Source organism: Rattus norvegicus, chromosome 15, assembly GCF_036323735.1.
Source record: "Rattus norvegicus strain BN/NHsdMcwi chromosome 15, GRCr8, whole genome shotgun sequence".
Classification (NCBI taxonomy): Eukaryota; Metazoa; Chordata; class Mammalia; order Rodentia; family Muridae; genus Rattus; species Rattus norvegicus.
The window spans coordinates 59,718,722-59,736,790 of NC_086033.1; the positions used below are offsets into that span (position 1 = coordinate 59,718,722).

An 18,069-nucleotide genomic window follows, 5' to 3' on the forward strand; every position below is an offset into this window, starting at 1 on the left:
TACAAACCAAACTGGCCTTGTGTCCGTCAGAAGAAAACCACCTTTAGTGTCTTTATCAAATCAATTATAAACATCTCAGTACATATAAATTGTTTTCATGTAACTTCCATGACAGTGATTCTGAAGGAGAGCTGCCATTTTTAGTAACTAAAGCACCAGAGAATTATCACAAAGAAGTCTTTCTTTTTAAAGGGAAAGTGTACTTATTTTTTGTGTACCGGTGTTTTGTCTGCATGTGTGATTTGCACCACCATGTGCATGCTGTGCCGGTGGAGGTCAGAAGAGAGTGTCAGATCTCCTGGAACTGGAGTTACAGATAGTTGTTAGCTGTGATGTAGGGTGCTCGGAACAGAACCCACATCCTCTGCAGGGACAGCCATTCCTCCGGCCCATGAAAGGAGTCCTTCAAATGTAATTACCAAGCTCGTCTAAACACTGAGAAATCTCTAAGTGGCTGCCCTTGGGCTGGTTTTCGGGCTGTGAAGCTTTCTGGCCCCAGATAATTTTAAGAATTGGAGCAAATAAATCATTGTAAGTCCTTGTTTTTATCTTGAATACCATTTCCCAAAAGACAGTGAATGGCCTGGATTAACAGTTACTATTATATTTTCATTATACTCTAAAAGACTGGAACAAAAGCTTTCAGAGTACTTAGCCATGAAGGGAGTACCTATTGCCCCTCTCCCATGGCTTAGGGGTCACGGCAGAAGAGGATGTTGAAAGGGTATTGGAAGTGAAGGCTCTGGATATCTACAGGGAAACATTATTACTGGACACAGGAGGAGGCTGCACAAATAACTCAAACTGGTCAGGACAGCATGCACAAAAACTTGTGTGAGCTCAAGTCAAATCTCAGCATGGAGCTGGGAGATGGGAACACAATTCTACCCCAACCATTACTTGCTGGGGATGGAGAGGGAGGGAGGGAGAGAGAAGGAGGGAGAAGGGGAGAGAGAGAGAGAGAGAGAGAGAGAGAGAGAGAGAGAGAGAGAGTGAGTTAGTTTTCTCTAAGCATGCAGTCATTGGTAAGTTGACTGTTCTGCAAGGGGAGACCACACAAACAAGAACATTTGGGCAGCACAATGGGTCTTGAAGGAATTAAAAACTAGGATGCACAGTTGGGCGGGTAGGGAAGAGGGGTGGTCTGAGAAGAATTGGGGGGAGGGGAGATGAATATACTCAAAACACACTGTACAAAATGCTCAAAGAACTAATAGAAATATTGGGGGAAAGGAGTGGGTAATAAACAGCACATACATCTGTAGTGCCAAGAATCCTGAGGGTTCTTATGCAGGAGGAACCTTCTAGAATTCTTAGCAAAGGCAGAATTGCTTATGTCTAGTGTGGGCCTTCAGGCATGGTTTCAGGCGAGGGTAAGACTTTAATATTTACGGTGGAAAACCCCAGTGTTTTCTTCCTTAAAGAATAAAGTCTCATCTTCCCACTCATCAGTTAGCTTTTAAAGTGACTGCCGCTCTTAGAGAGTGTTTGAAGATGACTGGTTGTCCTCTGATGTCCAGGGGTAGGGGAAACGTCAAGTCATGCTGCTGGCTTTTCTTGCATTAACTAGGACTCAACAGCTGGCCTTGCAGCTTAATGCTCCTGCTTTACCTTCATGGCTTATTTATTTATTATTTATTTTCATTAGGTGGAAGCCAGTCTGAGGCTGAAGTCAGGCAGAAACAACAGCTCCAACAGATGCGATCTAAATACCAGCAAAAGGTCAGAATCCATTTCTTCTAGTCTAATTTCGTCAACAAGTTTCAGCACCAACATTTCTGAGGAACCATGAAATAACACTGTGGCTCAAAATATAAAACCTTCAAATCAATTGCAAAATGTAGTTCTCAAAATAAAAAATTGCCAGGTACTGAGAAGAGGAGAATATCTAGAATTCTTACCCAAGCCACGTGTGCTATGAGTGACCTTTGATTAAAGGCAGCCCTTGAAATTAATTACATTATTAATTATTGTTTAAGATTACTATATTTTCATTCCCAGAATATGGTTTTGTTTATTCCAAGCTCTTGACATAAATAGCAGTACGAAAATAATTTATTTAAGATAACCAGTGATTTTTACAATAAATACTATGAGTTTTATAGTAAGGAATAATTGTTTACTTTTTTGTCCCATGTACATGGATAAATACACACACACACACACACACACACACACACTCACACATACACACACACACTCACACATGCACACATATACACACACACACACTCACACATGCACACATATACACATATATACATACACACATACACATAGACACATACAAACACACACATACACACATATACACATACACACATATACACACATACACATACACACATGCACACACATGCACACATGCACACAATGCACACATACACATGCACGTACACACATACATACACATACATACATACACACACATGCACACATACACACACATAGTCACATACACATACACACACATAGTCACATACACATACACACACATAGTCACATACACATACACACATACACACATGCATACACACATACATACACACATGCACACATACACACATACATAGACACACATACACACATACATGCACATACATACACACATACACATACACACATACTCACATACACACACATTCACACATAGACACACATACACACATACATATACACACATACTCACATACACATAGACACACATACACACATACATGCACATACATACACACATACACACATACTCACATACACACACACATACACACATAGACACACATACACACATACATATACACACATACTCACATACACATAGACACACATACACACATACACACACACATATATACACACATATACACACACACACAAAGAGAAAGAGAGAGAGAAGGAGAGAGAGAGAGCAAGATAAGTAGGTAGGTAGACAGATAGATAATAGGTATATTTGCAGAAAGATAGAAAGATAGATAGATAGATAGATAGATAGATAGATAGATAGATAGGTAGGTAGATACCTATGAAGAAGCATACCTATGAGATTTCTCAGACAGGAGATGCAGCCCGGCCATTTTCTGAGATCTAAGTGGCTTAAAGTAACAACCTATAATCATGGCGAGGTATAATACAAACAATACTGTAATTTGCCTTTCATCATAATTTTGTGTTCCAGAAGTTCAGACTGAAAAATGGTAACTGGTGTTCTTTTTTTTTTTTTTTGGTCCTCTGTAATCTCAATACAATTCAGCTAAAGAGAGATGAAGCTATTCGAATCAGGAAGGATGCTGAGGAAGCTGAGCTCCAAAGAATGAAGGCAATCCAGAGGGAGAAGGTGAGTGGGTGGCAGGGAGGTTGGTTGATACTGAGGGCTAGCCCTCAGGTTCTCCAGACACAGGCTGAGCTCTACTCATTTAACCCCCTCTGTAATCTGAGAAGGTGGCGGGTTACCTACTTGTGCAAATGATGAAATGACAGACAGAGGAAAGATAAGATGCCTGACGACCCACAGACATAATTAGAATAACTGGGTTTCATTTTCCAACACACTAGTCTCAGAGCTGGGCGGCTGCGTCACCACACCCACCACCTCACCTCTAAGTAGTGTGGTTGGCCTAAAGGGAAAGCAACAAGCAACACTATCAATCAGTCAGCAGCCATGGTCACATTTGTATCCAAACGGAGTCTTCCAGGGAGAGTGCGTTGAAGGTAAACACAGCCTTCTTGCCACTGAGAGAAAGAGCATTGTGCATTGGCCTTTTAGCTTCAGTGATGTCAGACTTTTTCAACCTGACCAACGGCCATACTTTTAGGCCAAGTTTTTAGTAGCATCCAGAACTTGGGGAAAATCTCTTAAAATGTTCATTTGCTAGAAACCAAGAAACAATATGTCAATGGTTTAGCCCCTCAGTCCCCCTTCATCAAAGACCTAACAGGGAGTGAGGCTCAGTGTTGGAGGTTTGAGATCAGGGAATTGACACATGGTTCTGAGTAACATGTGGGACACCTATTGCCACTGCTTCTTAGAAACAAAACTCCTGTCCCATGGCCTGCTTTTTCTTTCTTTCTCTCTTTTTCCCTATCTCCCTCTCCTATCTCTCTCCCTTTTCCTCCCACATCTCTCATTTTCTTTCTCCCTTTCTATTTTCTTTTCTCCTCTTTCTCCTTTTCTCCTCTTGTTTATTTTAAAGATTAAGTATTGTTTAAAATTCAAACCTCATTTTAAGCAATGGATCTGTCTGTCTGTCTGTCTACCTACCTACCTACCTACCTACCTACCTACCTACCTACCTACCTACCTACCTACCTATTATCTATTTGAAGCCAGAGTCTCACTTTGCAGCCTTGCCTAGCCTAGAACACACAGAAATTAGCTGCCTCTGCCTCTTGAGTGCTAGAATTAAAGGCATGAGCTGCCACACCTAGCCACAATAGATGTGTTAGCAGTTTGAGTTAAGGAAGCTGGAATCTGATGGCTTCTGGGACACTGAGAGGGAATTCGGTTCAGGTTTGCTCCTCCCTGATGGAATTCTCTACTCTCTTGGAAAGTATCTGCCATTGTTGTCTGACCTTGGGCAGGCTCCCGACTTTCTCAGAGCTCTTCCTGTAAAATCAAGTTCCTGCAAGTTCTGCCTCCCAACTCCAAGAGCAACTTGTTGCCATAGTGGTACAGGTGGCATCCAGCTTGAATTTGCGCATACAAACTGTAATAAAATGCTGGAAGAATATAAAAAAAAAACCCACAGGTAATTTATTTACAATTTTTGATCCAGCAATCCACCAGTTGGCTATTACTGAAGAGTTTCAGTGAAACCACCTTTCCTCCATCTCTTTCTCTTATACACCTCTCTTCTCTATGGTTCAGTTCTTCCTCTCTTTCTCTTCCCGTCTCCTACCTGAAAAGCCGGAGCTTTGGTCTGAGATCGTAGCAGGAAGAACACATCTCCTGTAGTCTACCTGACTGTCCGGTGGAGCCAAGGAAAACGCCACCAGAAGCTGGATTCAAGGCTAAGAGAAGCTGGAGAATTCTGGTTGTTAGCGACTCTTACCTAAGTCATGTTTGGTGTCATTTAGTCCCTGTAACTGGCTGGCTTGTGGTTGTCTACAGTTCCTTTCTTCATGCTCAGCAACACACTTTCTTGATGGGCAGGTGAAAGGCTGTTCTTTACCACTCAGGCGAAAGCGATGATTCCTCCTTCCAGGTCACACCACAGCTATAGAGTCATAGCAATCTTTAGACACTGAAACATTGATTGGATTAGCTTTCCTAAATTGATAACAATGATATAAATTTGCACGTGATGGAGAAGGATCTGCTCACTAGCCTTTCAAAGCAATAAGCCGACTTGTCGTTCCCTGGGACTTGCTGATGTGCAGGTCAAGAGAGCCTACCTTGGACCTACTGCAAACCGTATCCTGCCAAGCTCTTTAAGCTGATTCCCATGTCCGTGAAAAATTGTGGCGCATTAATTAAGTGGGACTTGGTTTATCTGGCTGACTGGCCCTCACTCCTACCAGGCCCAGACCTTTCTGTTGCATATGAATCTGTGGCTATGAATCATGGCTATGTGTGCCCGTTTAGTAGCTTGTGTCAGACAGAAAGAGTGGATATTAGCTATCTAGTAGTGACATATTCTACATTGCCAGTGTGATAATGGCGGGGAGAAGTGATAATGACTGTGCTTATGGAGCACTTAGTCTTTAAAATGCACAGCAAACACATGCACGGACACCAGCTCTGCCCTCCTCCCCCAGCACATGGATACTGCCCCCAGGAAGTCTGAGCCAATGCAGAGCCAAGCAACTCGTGCCACCCAGGACTCTGGCAAATCCCTGAGGTACCCTCAAGGTATCTTTCTTATTAATACACTGGTGGACTGATGTATGCATTAAATAAGAGCCCTCCCAGGCCAGTAGCTTCCTCAAAATCCCAACAGTGACCGCCGCTTACCACGGTGACCAAGCATTCCACAGATCAGTCTTCAAAGACTGATATATATAAACTACAGTAATACGCTCTCATAGGTCACCACAACCATCTTGTCAGATGAACGGGATGTTCTGTGAATGAATATCTGTTATATTCTGCTCATAATTATATTGATGAAATAATCATTTGATTTTCCATACTTCTGCAGTAGTCACAAACCTGAAAGATGAAAGCCTTCTGCCTCCATGTCCAGGAGCTTCCCCACCCCCTGAGTTCCCCTTACTCTGCTATCTGTTTATTTCTGAGCTAGTTTCCAACACGATGTCCTCGCCACACACTTCCGTATTAATTTTCCCAATCTCCCTCTATCATTATAACTTTGGAAAGTGTCAAAAACAGCTAGAGAGATTCGAGTGGCATCTAAAGCCTTTATTTGTTTAAGTCGTGGCTACCAAAGTTGCTTGCAGCAAGTGAAGCCATTGTGGGTTTTTTTTTTTTTTTTTTTTTGTAGACCCCGAGAAACATGGCTCATTTGAATGCTGCTCAGTGTTGTAGGAACAAAGCAGCAGAACATAAATTATGCATATTAGAAGTAAATGCATTCATGTACATATTTTTAGGGCATGGTACCTATTGCCTCCTAGTTTTGAAAGGCAAGTAGTGAGTAGCAAGGACTAATGGCTTTAAGGCCAAAACTCAACATTCATGAAATTATTTAAGCATTATATGAACCGGAAAATATTTTCAAAATCTGTAAACTCTCAAGACACATCAGGTTTCCAGGAAATATGTTTCTTGCACACTTCAGCACTGCTCTGAGGTGGCATTGATACAGGTATTAAGTCTTTGGATGTTGCACTGGGCAGTCATTAATTAATACCATGATGTATTGGAATGAGAATGGTATCTCTGGGCCACAGGCATTTAGAGCATAGACTGTTAGTTACCCTGGGATCCATTTGCCTTAACTAGGAAATGGGTACAATAAGAAGGGTAGTAGAACTAACAGATAAATGTGCAGAGTCCTGAGCATGGTGGCTTGCTCTTAGCTTATCCTGACACAGGGTTTTACTCCACTGCCCTAACTGACCTGGAATTCACTACATAGACCACGCTGCCTCTGCCTTCCAAGTCCTAGGATGAGAGACCTGCACCGCCATACCCAGTCCCGGCACTCCCGGCTTTTAGGAAAGGTGCCCTACCCTAATTCTAAGAATAAAGAAACTCTCTAATATTCTCCCATTTGATTTTAGTCTATTAGCTTCTTTAGAGGCTCTTGTTATTTACCACAAATTCAAAAGGTTTGGTGATTTCACTTCTGTTAAACTCACACCCGTGAGGTTGCTGGTGAGAAGACGCACTCCGGGGCACTTAACTTCCAGGCTTCCCATTTGGCTGAAATGTGAGCATTGACCAGTGTCCTGGACTTTCCTTTGTACTCTGGGCCCCAGTCACCAAGATCTTGCCTTACTTTCTTCTCTTTTCTTTCATTTTCACAATAGAACTTCTCCTACTTTTTCATAGAAGCAATGGCCATTAGGCTGTGAATATCTTTATTTTTGTTACCTTCTCTCTGTTACTTTTCTGTCTTCTTTGCCTCCTTCTCCTCTTTCTCCCCTCCTCTCCTCTCCTCCTGCCCTGCCTTGCCATGCCCTTTCCTCTCCCCTCTCCCCTCTCCTCCTCTCCCTCTCCTCTCCTCTCCTCCTCTCCTCTCCTCCTCTCCCTCTCCTCTCCCTTTCCTCTCCTCTCCTCTCTCCTCCTCTCCTCCTCTCCTCTCCTCTCCCCTCCTCTTCTCTCCTCTCCTCCTCTCCTCTCCTCTCCTCCCCTCCCCTCCTCTCCTCTCCTCCCCTCCCCTCCTCTCCTCCTCTCCTCTCCTCCTCTCCTCTCCTTCTCCTCTCCTCTCCTCTCCTCCTCTCCCCTCCCCTCCTCTCCTCCTCTCCTCTCCTTCTCCTCTCCTCTCCTCTCCTCCTCTCCTCTCCTCTCTTCTCCCTCTCCTCTCCCCTCCCCTCCTCTCCCCTCCCCTCCTCTCCTCTTCTCTCCTCTACTCCTCTCCCTCTCTTCTCCTCTCCTCTCCTCTCCCTCTCCCCTCCCCTCCTCTCCTCTCCTCTCCCTTTCCTCTCCTCCTCCTCTTCCTCCTCCTCCTCCTCTTCCTCCTCCTCCTCCTCCTCCTCCTCCTTCTTCTTCTTCTTCTTCTTCTTCTTCTTCTTCTTCTTCTTCTTCTCTCTCTCTCTCTCTCTCTCTCTCTCTCTCTCTCTCTCTCTCTCTCTCTCCCCCTTTTGCCCTTTTGTTCTTGGGAAGAGGCTTACTACATAACACAGGCTAGCTTTGAACTGTTGATTTTCTCTTGGTTGCTCAGCTATGGGCATACATTACCATGCCTGTGTATTTGCTACATCTATCTCCAAGCCTGTCTTAAGAGGGATGGAAAGTGTCTCCTTGCTGGTATGCTGGACTCTCCCATCTACATTCACTATCTTCTGCTCTCTCTAACCCCTCAGAAATCCTGTTCTTTCATTGGTTAAGCCTCCCCCCTCCCCCATCTCCTTGCATTTTTGTCTCCTTTGCTCATCACAGACTTTTACCTAATATTCTTATCCTAACACCTCACATTGCTGTACTCTCGTCTACTTTCGACTCTTCTATCCCAAGATTCACAGTCTTTCTCCTTAGTCTTTGATTTGAAATATGAGTTCATGGACTGAGTTTAATAATCACTTGAACAAGATAGTGTTTTTGCTTTAAAAAGCATGAATGCTGTGCCCTTCAGACCTAGAGAATGAAGAACTCTAGATCCTTTCTTGCTTCTTTGTACACTAAGCTTGGTTTCTTTCTCTAGTACTTTTCTGGTATAGATGTAGCCAAGATGGACAATGTTGTTCTCAACAGAAAAAATATATAATGTAATAATTCCTAGCTTATTAATCATTAAAAATGCCACGCATGTTGATGACTTCATGAGACCTGGAATGTTGAAGTCTCCCTTATAATTAATTTTGAGGGAAAAAGACAAAGTCACTTTTTCTCTCCAAACTTTAAGAGACTTTCAAAGGAGTTTTCTTTTCCAATGTGAAAGAATATGGTCAATTATTCAAATTACAAAAGTGTTAGATCATACAGTATTTTTAAGTTGCATTAAGTGTGCACACAGAGAGCAGGTCCTTATACCCCAGTGAGCAAGGTGTCTTAGAGTCTGTGGTAGATTCCATATTAGAGAAGCATGCTGCCTACCTTGATCCTTAAATGTTTTTAAAATTTTAAATAGTTTAATAAATTCTTCTAAGGAGAGCATGGTGGCATGTGCTTGGGAAGTAAAAGGAGGAAGATCAGGAAATTTGAAGCCAACTTGGGCACATGGGACAAAAGAATGATAACAGTGTTGTTTTTCCATGGTTGGGTTTTAAACTAGCCAGCACCTCCTTGTTAACCGCACAGTCTTGTGCTAGTGTAAACCACAGCTTGTCTAAGTTATGGACTTAACAACATTCCTGATAAACACTCAGGAGCACACCTCTAAGTCTTACACACTTCAGAAAAGGTGATACCAGGTATCCCTCGGAGGTCAAGTCCGAACCCCAGCCTCTCCGAAGCAAGGGTGTTAGGAGTGCAAGTGAGCCGGAAGCAGAAGGGTCAGCTATGGGTCTAAATGGCCAAGAGAAAGGCAGCGTCAAAAGATGCTGACGAATGAGGTTGGACTGGAACACCTGACTTCTGGGCTATTTTTAAGTCTACCAATGTGTGGACGAGCCCTCCTGAGTCAACTCTTACTCGCCCACATTACCATTTAGTTTCTATCTGCTTTCATGCATTTGCTGATACCCACGGTTGTTGCAAGTGGAGTGTGGGGCTCAGGATTCTACAGTGAGTGAAATAAAAAGCTGAAACCTCAAAGCAGCAACAAACTAAATCGAGTCAACAAATGGCAAAAATTTTCAAATGGCACCTTCCTAGATTCCTATGGGTCTCCTTCTGAAATTGTTATTATTTTCCTTGTGTATGTCTCTCCTTTGGCATATTTAACATTTCTCCATTTCTCTCTTGTCTATATTGTTTATAGGAGAGGCACTTCTATGTTCATATCATGAATATATACATTTTACTATATACTATATACAGTATAGGACATCCATATAATAGGGCATTGAATAAATATTGAGTGCATGGGATTTAGAGATATTATATCTCAGCCAGTAGTAGTATCCTTCCTGAGTTTCCTTCCACATTTGTATTTATGCAAATATGTTTGGCTGATCTGATGAAATCTAACAATTTGGGCTGATATAAAAATCCATTTTATCAATTGATTTAATCAATACGTTCTGTTTACGGTCTGCTTGCTTGCAGTCCTCAGCCATTTTGCTGCCTCCACCCCGGGAATGTGGAGAGATCCTCACAAGGCAGCAGGTCTGGGCTCACTATTGAGGACATTATCTAGATTACAACAGTTATTTGACGTTAAGTTCCCCTTCCATTTTCTTCCTAGAATCCTGTTTTATTAGCAGCCGAATTGCTCGCTGCATAATTGATTCCCTGGACTCTAGGGTACTTACAATAGGTTTTTTTTTCTATTGTTTTTTTTTTTTTCATGGAAGACATCTATTTTGCCCATCAAAATGTGAAAGCTTCCCATCTTGAATAACAGAGCCAGACTCATATCAGAGTTTAAAATGGATGCTTCCTATTTTTCTCTTTCACAGATCTTCCTTGAGTAAATCTGATTGTGTGTTTGTTTATTTAGGTCCGGCTGACGTCTGACTCCTTTTGAACTAAGCTAAAGTGTCACCTGCCTCCTTCCTCCTGTATTACAGGACTTGTTTCTATTCCTTATTGCGTTTTGTTTTTGTCTAAGAGTGTCATCTATTTTTCGTAGGCACATTTTAAAAAATGATACTAGTGTCAGAGCAAGCAAAAAGCAAGTGGTTTGGGTTGTTTAAATCAGGTTAAAATGTGCCAAAGCCATGGTGACAGTGATATCAAATATGAAGTCACGTCTCGGAAGGCTCTGTAGACAGCTAATTAAGAAAAGAACTCTTTCTACTCAAGTGGATGGCTTTTTGAGACATAACACTGCTCATTTCTCAACAGCTTTAAGTATCTAAGTCAGAAGGGAGTCGGGCTGGGTTATTGAAAATCTTTTCCTTAATATTTTGGTAGAATTGTCACACACACACACACACACACACACACACACACACACACTTGCACACACATTTTGTGTGAACTGTTTAACCATGCGTTTTGTTTTTTAATTTAACATGCTTGTTATCAATATTTATTATTTCCATTGGAACATTTCACAAACTTCACTTCCTTCAAAATAGATCTTGCTATCATTTGAGATGAAATAAAAAATGTGAAATTTTGATTCTGTTATTTAGTCAGTCAGGTTGTGAGAAGGGCGCTTCAGGAGGATCTTGGGGCCTTCTGTGTAATGAGAAACAGGATTACCATGGGATCTCTGGGCCACTAGAACATAGGGTTTGGGGGTTGGAACAACTTAAAAGTCACGATTCTACCTAAAGCTTCCAGAACAGATCACATTTTGGTACTTTCAATTTCAGAGTAATAAACTAGAAAAGAAAAAGCAACTTCAGGAAGACATCAGAAGAGCCACTCTTCGAGAGCACCATCAGTCGTGAGTTTATGACATCATTACTTTGTTCCTTTATAGGTTTATGGTTCAGATTTTGGGCTCTAGGGAATGGCAACTTTTTTTTTTTAACTTTTTTTCCCATCTTTATTAAATTGGGTATTTCTTATTTACATTTCAAATTTTATTATCTTTCCCAGTTTCCAGGTCAACGTCCCCCTAACCCCTGCCCCTCCCCCTTCTTTATGGGTGTTCCTCTCCCCATCCTCCCCCCATTACCACCCTTCCCCCAACAAACTCGTTCACTGGGGGTTCAGTCTTGGCAGGACCAAGGGCTTCCCCTTCCACTGGTGCTCTTACTAGGATATTCATTGCTACCTATGAGGTCAGAGTCCAGGGTCAGTCCATGTATAGTTTTTAGGTAGTGGCTTACTCTCTGAAAGCTCTGGTTGGTTGCCATTGTTGTTCTGGGGTCTTAAGCCCCTTCAAGCTCTTTCAGTGCTTTCTGTGATTCCTTCAACAGGGGTCCCGTTTATGAATTTATATTATATGAAAACGAATGGCAACTTTTAAAACATTGGCTGTTGGATGGTTGGCACTGTATTAATCATGTAATTGAGCTCTACCGTCTCTGGGAATCTGAGATCAGGACACTTAACACTCATCAAAGTATTTTCCAGTGGTCAACAGATGAGCAATCTTTTGACTAAATTTGAGGAATTCGCCCCTATAAATAAGTTGGATTCTAGGGTGCTGCTGATTGTGCTGGTCTCCAGGATACTGCTGTAAGGAGGATGGTGTTTGAAGTGAAATATCCAAGCAGCGTTTAAGTAGTATTTATCTAGTGGGCCAAGGTCTGTTTACCATCATGTTTTTCTAGTTGAGAATGGAGATATTATTTATTATTGTTTTTGACACTCTAAATCAATGATTATAAACCAAGGTATTTTTTTCTAGCATGATTCCTGAGTGATAAAACTTAACATGCTGATACTATACTTTGATAATACAGAAAAGTCTACTCTGTTATGCCGCACTTCAAAGTAGTGGTTCTCGGGGTTGGGGATTTAGCTCAGTGGTAGAGCGCTTGCCTAGCAAGCGCAAGGCCCTGGGTTCGGTCCTCAGCTCCGAAAAAAAGAAAAAGAAAAAAAACAAAAAAACAAAAAAACAAAACAAAACAAAACAAAACAAAAACAAAGTAGTAGTTCTCAACTTGTGGGCCATGACCCGTTGGTGAGGGTCGCATATCAGATATTACGTTACAATTCACAATAGTAGCCAAATTGCAGTTATGAAGTAACAATGAAGATAATTTTATGGTTGAGGGTCACCACAACATGAGAAACTGTCAAAAGGTCACAGTGTTGGGAAGGTTGAGAACCACCAGTTCAAAGGGAAACCCCTGTCCGAACCTAACCTTTGTTAGGTTATATGAGCCTTGATTACATTCAGAAGACAAAAACAAAATATTCTTTATTTTTACAAAGTAATTCTAAATGTCATTTAGAACCAAGCTACCTGGTTCCAAATCTCAGCGCCATTGCCCCGCTCTGGAACCCTTCTGAACTGTGTTGGTTCAGAATAAGGGCGATCACATCTGTCCAATGAACCAAAAGAAGGGGATTAAAGAAAAGTCCCAAAAGGCTTAAACATCCCTGGATCTTCTGGGGAGGTCGGGGAGCATTTGTCTGATATAAGGTGAATTCTGTCCCCACAAGAACCTCAACTAGACTCGTGCCTTCATACGTAGCATTCACTGAGTGCTTGTTGTTCCCTCGGCCCACGCTGGCCCCACATTCATCCCTCTAGCTCAGGTGTGGAGCTGCTCACCGGCTGCCATTTTAGAGGGTGCTTCCTCCCCAAGTCTAGCACCCTCTAGTGTTCTCAGAGCACTGGGCTCAGGCTGCCTCTATCAAGGCATGTTGAAACTCAGCAGCGGGAATAGAAAGGAAGTTCTCCACCCTGTGTATTGCTCCTTACCAGGTTAAGGTCAGGCAAGTTAAGATCAGGGCTGGGAAGCTGAAGGAGTCTTCCTTTGGCGGTATTGGGGCAGGGCAAGGTGAGGGAGGAGAGATTTTGGGAGTTTTCAAAGGTTGGAGGCTGGTCTACCCAGCCTCCTGTCTTTTCAAAGTAACCCGGATTCTTGAGTTTGTGTTTCACTAAATGCTAAAGATCAATCACCCTTATTCTGTAGAGAAGAAAAGAAGGCTGAGCTGTCAGCCACCTCACACGAGCCGCGGAGCTGAATTCAATTACATGCACATTTTACTCCTGCTCCTTCTCCTGCTTATCACGAAAGTCCCGGTTAGCCAGGAAAAAAAGGGACGTCGGCTAAAAAATGAGAAGTATCTCAAATTGATTTTTGAAGCCTATTGAGGAACACAAGATGTATAGATATATGTAAGGGTGTGTGTGTGAGTTTCTTTTAAGAGTATTGTGTTTTGAATTACTTTCGAAATTAAGGGACTAATAGCTGTTGAAACCAACATTATATAGCTGAAAATATTAGAGGAATTTCTTAGGAAAGATGGATCCTCTATTGAAAGGTCTTTATTGCACTTTCTTGGAACCAGTTTATAGTAGGTTTAAAAAAAAATCTAGCAAAGCTGTTAGAATTCTAACAGTACAAATCAACCAGATTTGGATCTCACCAAACCACAGGGACTGTCCACCTCCCACACCCAGATGAGATTCTCTTGAAGCTGTCAGGCAAAGGAACACAGAATAGAAACCAAATAAGCAGCTCTTTCAAAGGAGTCAATACCTTGCCAGTTTGAGCGCGCTGTGATGGTGTGGTGCAAACAGCAGACCAGGAACAACGTGGTTTGTTGTTGAAGAGGGCAGCCATGAATTTGAGTGGACTGTAAAATCCAGCTGCCGGAGAAATGGAGAAAAGGCGTGTGGTGGCCACCCTAGGTGCCCTCGTGCATCACCGTGTTCCTGACTCTGTTCATTTGCCTCTGATTATTTTGAGTGTTGTCAATTATTTAGCTAACAGGCAGAAAACTAGGCTTTTATTGACAACCAAAGGCACTCTCCTGAGTGTAATAATGAAGGCAGTTTATTGAATGCCTGTGAGGTTGCTTTCTAATTGTATGCATTAATCTGCCCATGCAAGCTGGCTGAAAACACACAAGCAGATTGCACATGCAGATGGAGCACACAGGATGGTTTTTATGAAAAGACCTCTACAATGCACTCCTGCAGCACCGTCTCTCCCTTAAAAATCGCACGGCTGTGACTATTTCGATTGGTGGCTGAGAGCAGACCAGATTAATGATGCATTAAGTTTGCCACTCTGGCTGGGGACAGACTCCAATCTCACAACTCTGAATTAGTTCTAGAATTCTCGAACCTGAAAGCAGAGGGTAGAAATGGGCCTTTAACCCTGACATAATACTTTTCACCATTACTTTTAGTCTTTATTTACTGCCTATAAAAATTCAAATGTGATTTTTGTGTGTGTGTTATGTGTGTGGGGGGGAGCACTACTGTATTAGCTGATGGCACAAAAGAATGCCTGGCTCAGAAGGACTAGTGAGTGAGCCTTTTCTTTTAATTTTAATTTTTAATAGATAACTTGTGATTTAGCTTTTTTAGAACATCGCATAACACAAATCTCAATATTTTAATTTTTTCTTTCTTTTTAAAAATATTTTTATTCATTTTTTTGAGAATTTCATATAATGTATTTTGGTCATATTCATTCTAACTCCTCTGCTTAAATTTTACCCAGTCTGCCTCCATTTCAGATCCCAACATTGTGTCCTTGTTTTTTTAATCTAATAATATACCGACTCCAGTTTTATTGACAATTCATTCTGGGTGTGTTGTCACTTTTATAATTATGTGGGTTTTTTTGATTTTTCTAATTGTGTGGGTTTTTTTTTTTTTTTTTTTTTTGTTTTTGGTGTCTGTTTTTTGTGACAGGGTCTCACTATATAGCCCTGGTTCTCCTGGAACTTGCTATGTAGATCAGGCTGGTCTTGGACTCACCCAAAACTGCCTGCCCTCTGCCTCCTTGAGTACTGGGATTAAAGGTGTGTGCAGCCATACCCAGCCATATTTGGGTTTTGAGTCTATCTATCAAGGATAGCAAGGGTAGGATAGGGCAAGGCAATTTGTATGCTGGTGTTAGGAAAAGGTAGCATTCTTTTAACATTTTTCTGGAAGCATACGAACAGGCTTTTAAATATTAAATAATATCTTTTAATATTTAAAACTTGTAATTCCTTTCTAGTGATTATTCTCTATAAATGATCATGCATTTATCTGAAAAGTACTAAATGCTCAGCCCTTTCAAATCAAAGTAATAAGAAGCTGCCATATAGCTGAGAAGTGGAATGTCAGCCTCTGCAGTGGACGCTGAGCCTTTAAAAAATCTTTAATCTCCGGGTTAAATTTACTAGAGATGCATTTTTTTTTCTCTTTTACAGATATACCTAGCCTTGGGTAGTTGAAATTCCCCAAAGTCATTGAGATAGTAAGTAATTTAGCCAAATTGAGGTCCCCAAGTTTGGGGAAATTTTGAGACATAGATAATTTGAGGGCACAGGGTGCTACAAGGGTTGGGAATACAGGGTAGGTGGGTTGATGGGACTACGTAGCTACTTGAGACAAGACTATTGGAGAGGGCGGGCAGTCCTTGCCAAACTTGATCAAATTTGCCTTCTAGTTATTTCTATTATGTGCTAAATTTGGTCTAGGGTGGGCAAAAAAAAAAAGGCTAGAAGAAATAAGTCTAGTGTTTTCTCCAGTCATCAAATAAGAGCAACACCCCACTCTCCAGTTTCAATCCTGTTAATCCTATAGTCGATCTCAGGATGGAGATGATACATGTTTGTGATCTATGTGAGGTGAGCTCTTCTCTCAGGAAGCAATTCCTGAAACAGTTTTACAAGACCAAGAGATTTAATTATTTAAAATTAATGTAGTAGTGTATGTGATGTGGTGTGTGTGTGTGTATGTGTGTGTGTGTGTGTGTGTGTGTGTGTGTGTGTGTGTGTGCGTCTGCACACATATACAGTATACATGTGGAGGTCACAGAACAACTTTCAACATCAGCTTTCTTTTACTCTGGGACTCTGAAAGCCAGCTCAAGTTGTCAAGGTTAGCCAATAAGCTATCTTGCTGGCCAAAAGATCTCAATTTTTAAAACTTTGGTTGGGGTGGGGGAGCAGCAAGGGAGAGACTGTGATCAGGATGTAAAGAGGATAAATGAATACATAAATTTGGTTGGAAAGCCTTTTGAAATCAAGCCAATCCCCGAGAAGGACTGGCCCATCCCTCCCCAGCTCTGCCCCATGACTGTAATAGCAGGAAAGTCCAGTCCGTCCTGTCCCCTGTCCCCGTCGCTCCTCCCTCCCCCGTCTCCACTGTCGGAGCCATGAGTCTCTTTGCCTCACACTTGAATGGTTATGTGTGCTAAGTTCCTCAGAGGCACATCTGCATCTATTTTAGTTTTCCTGGAGCTGAGGATCCAGACAGGACTGCTGAATATGCACACTTCAGCCCCAAGTTTGCCTTCTGATCTGCTCGCAAACCTTCTGATGCCCTTCCTGGGAACTTCTGAAAGACACTTAAGGGCTTCGGTGCTCCCTTATCCATGTGGTGGGCTTTAATCCAATCTTGAGTTTTATAATTTAGGTAAGGTGACTGGAAAGTCATCCTATTCATAGCTTCCTAGCTTATGCTAATGAAGCAAACTTAGAGATATAAAATCCCCATGTCTGTTTTGTTCAGAGTGGAAGTGAGCAGCTTATGAGAGATTCGGTCTGAGGGAATTCCTTGAGGGTGAGTGTTAAATCGTGCTGTTGGTGGGGTGCATCAGAATTTACCCAGTAGTTAGCCTAGCACATAGCGTCTTCCTTGGTTCCTACGAACACTGCTCTCTTGGTACTTATTGTGGAGGACAGGATGGAGGATGGAGGTGGGGGTAAGAATTGATGGGTCACGTGATGAATCCCAGGAAATCCGACTCTGGAGGCCAGCATCAGGGTACAGATCTGAGTTTATTGTACTTACATAAAGTTTCTGAGCCAATCCCAAGCCCACAAATCATTGGCCAATCTCATCTTGCCACACCATGCTCCAATGAAAGCCCTGCTTAATGAGGTAACTCAGAAGGAGTGCGGGGAGTACCCTCACCTGTGAGGACTTCTGTTGAGGACAGGAGAAGCAGCCATCGCTCTGGCCTCTTTTTGCTGTATTACTGATGTTCTAGGAGCCATCTTAGATCTAATGCATGTACGGTAGATCGGGCCTCTTCGAGCCTGTGGCTCCTCGCTCTCCATCCCACTTTTTCCTTCACAAGGTTGACCTCCCCATCCCCCACAATTTATAACATGATTGTTCCTTTTGTGTTCCTTGGTGACTGTAGGGGACTCCTGCAGCATCTCAAATTTTGTCATGTTTAGGTTTTAAATTTGTGAGTTACATTTATTGGAGAGAGTTGGCTCTCTCCTCCATTTGCATTCCAGAGATTAAGCTCAGGTAGTAAGACCTGGTACCCTTACCCACTGAGCATATTACAATCCCCTAATTTAGTTTTTAA

At 42.1% G+C, this 18,069-nt stretch overlaps 1 protein-coding gene across 2 annotated transcripts in view; it reads left to right on the plus strand.

The window, feature by feature from the left end:
* Epsti1 (epithelial stromal interaction 1) overlaps positions 1-18,069 on the plus strand; it is a 98,665-nt gene that overhangs the window by 26,010 nt on the left and 54,586 nt on the right. For both annotated transcript variants that reach the window (XM_039093594.2, NM_001044257.1), the window contains exons 4-6: positions 1,649-1,722; positions 3,251-3,334; positions 11,488-11,561. In XM_039093594.2, coding sequence (XP_038949522.1) covers positions 1,649-1,722; positions 3,251-3,334; positions 11,488-11,561 — 232 coding nt within the window. The remainder of the gene's footprint in view (positions 1-1,648; positions 1,723-3,250; positions 3,335-11,487; positions 11,562-18,069) is intronic.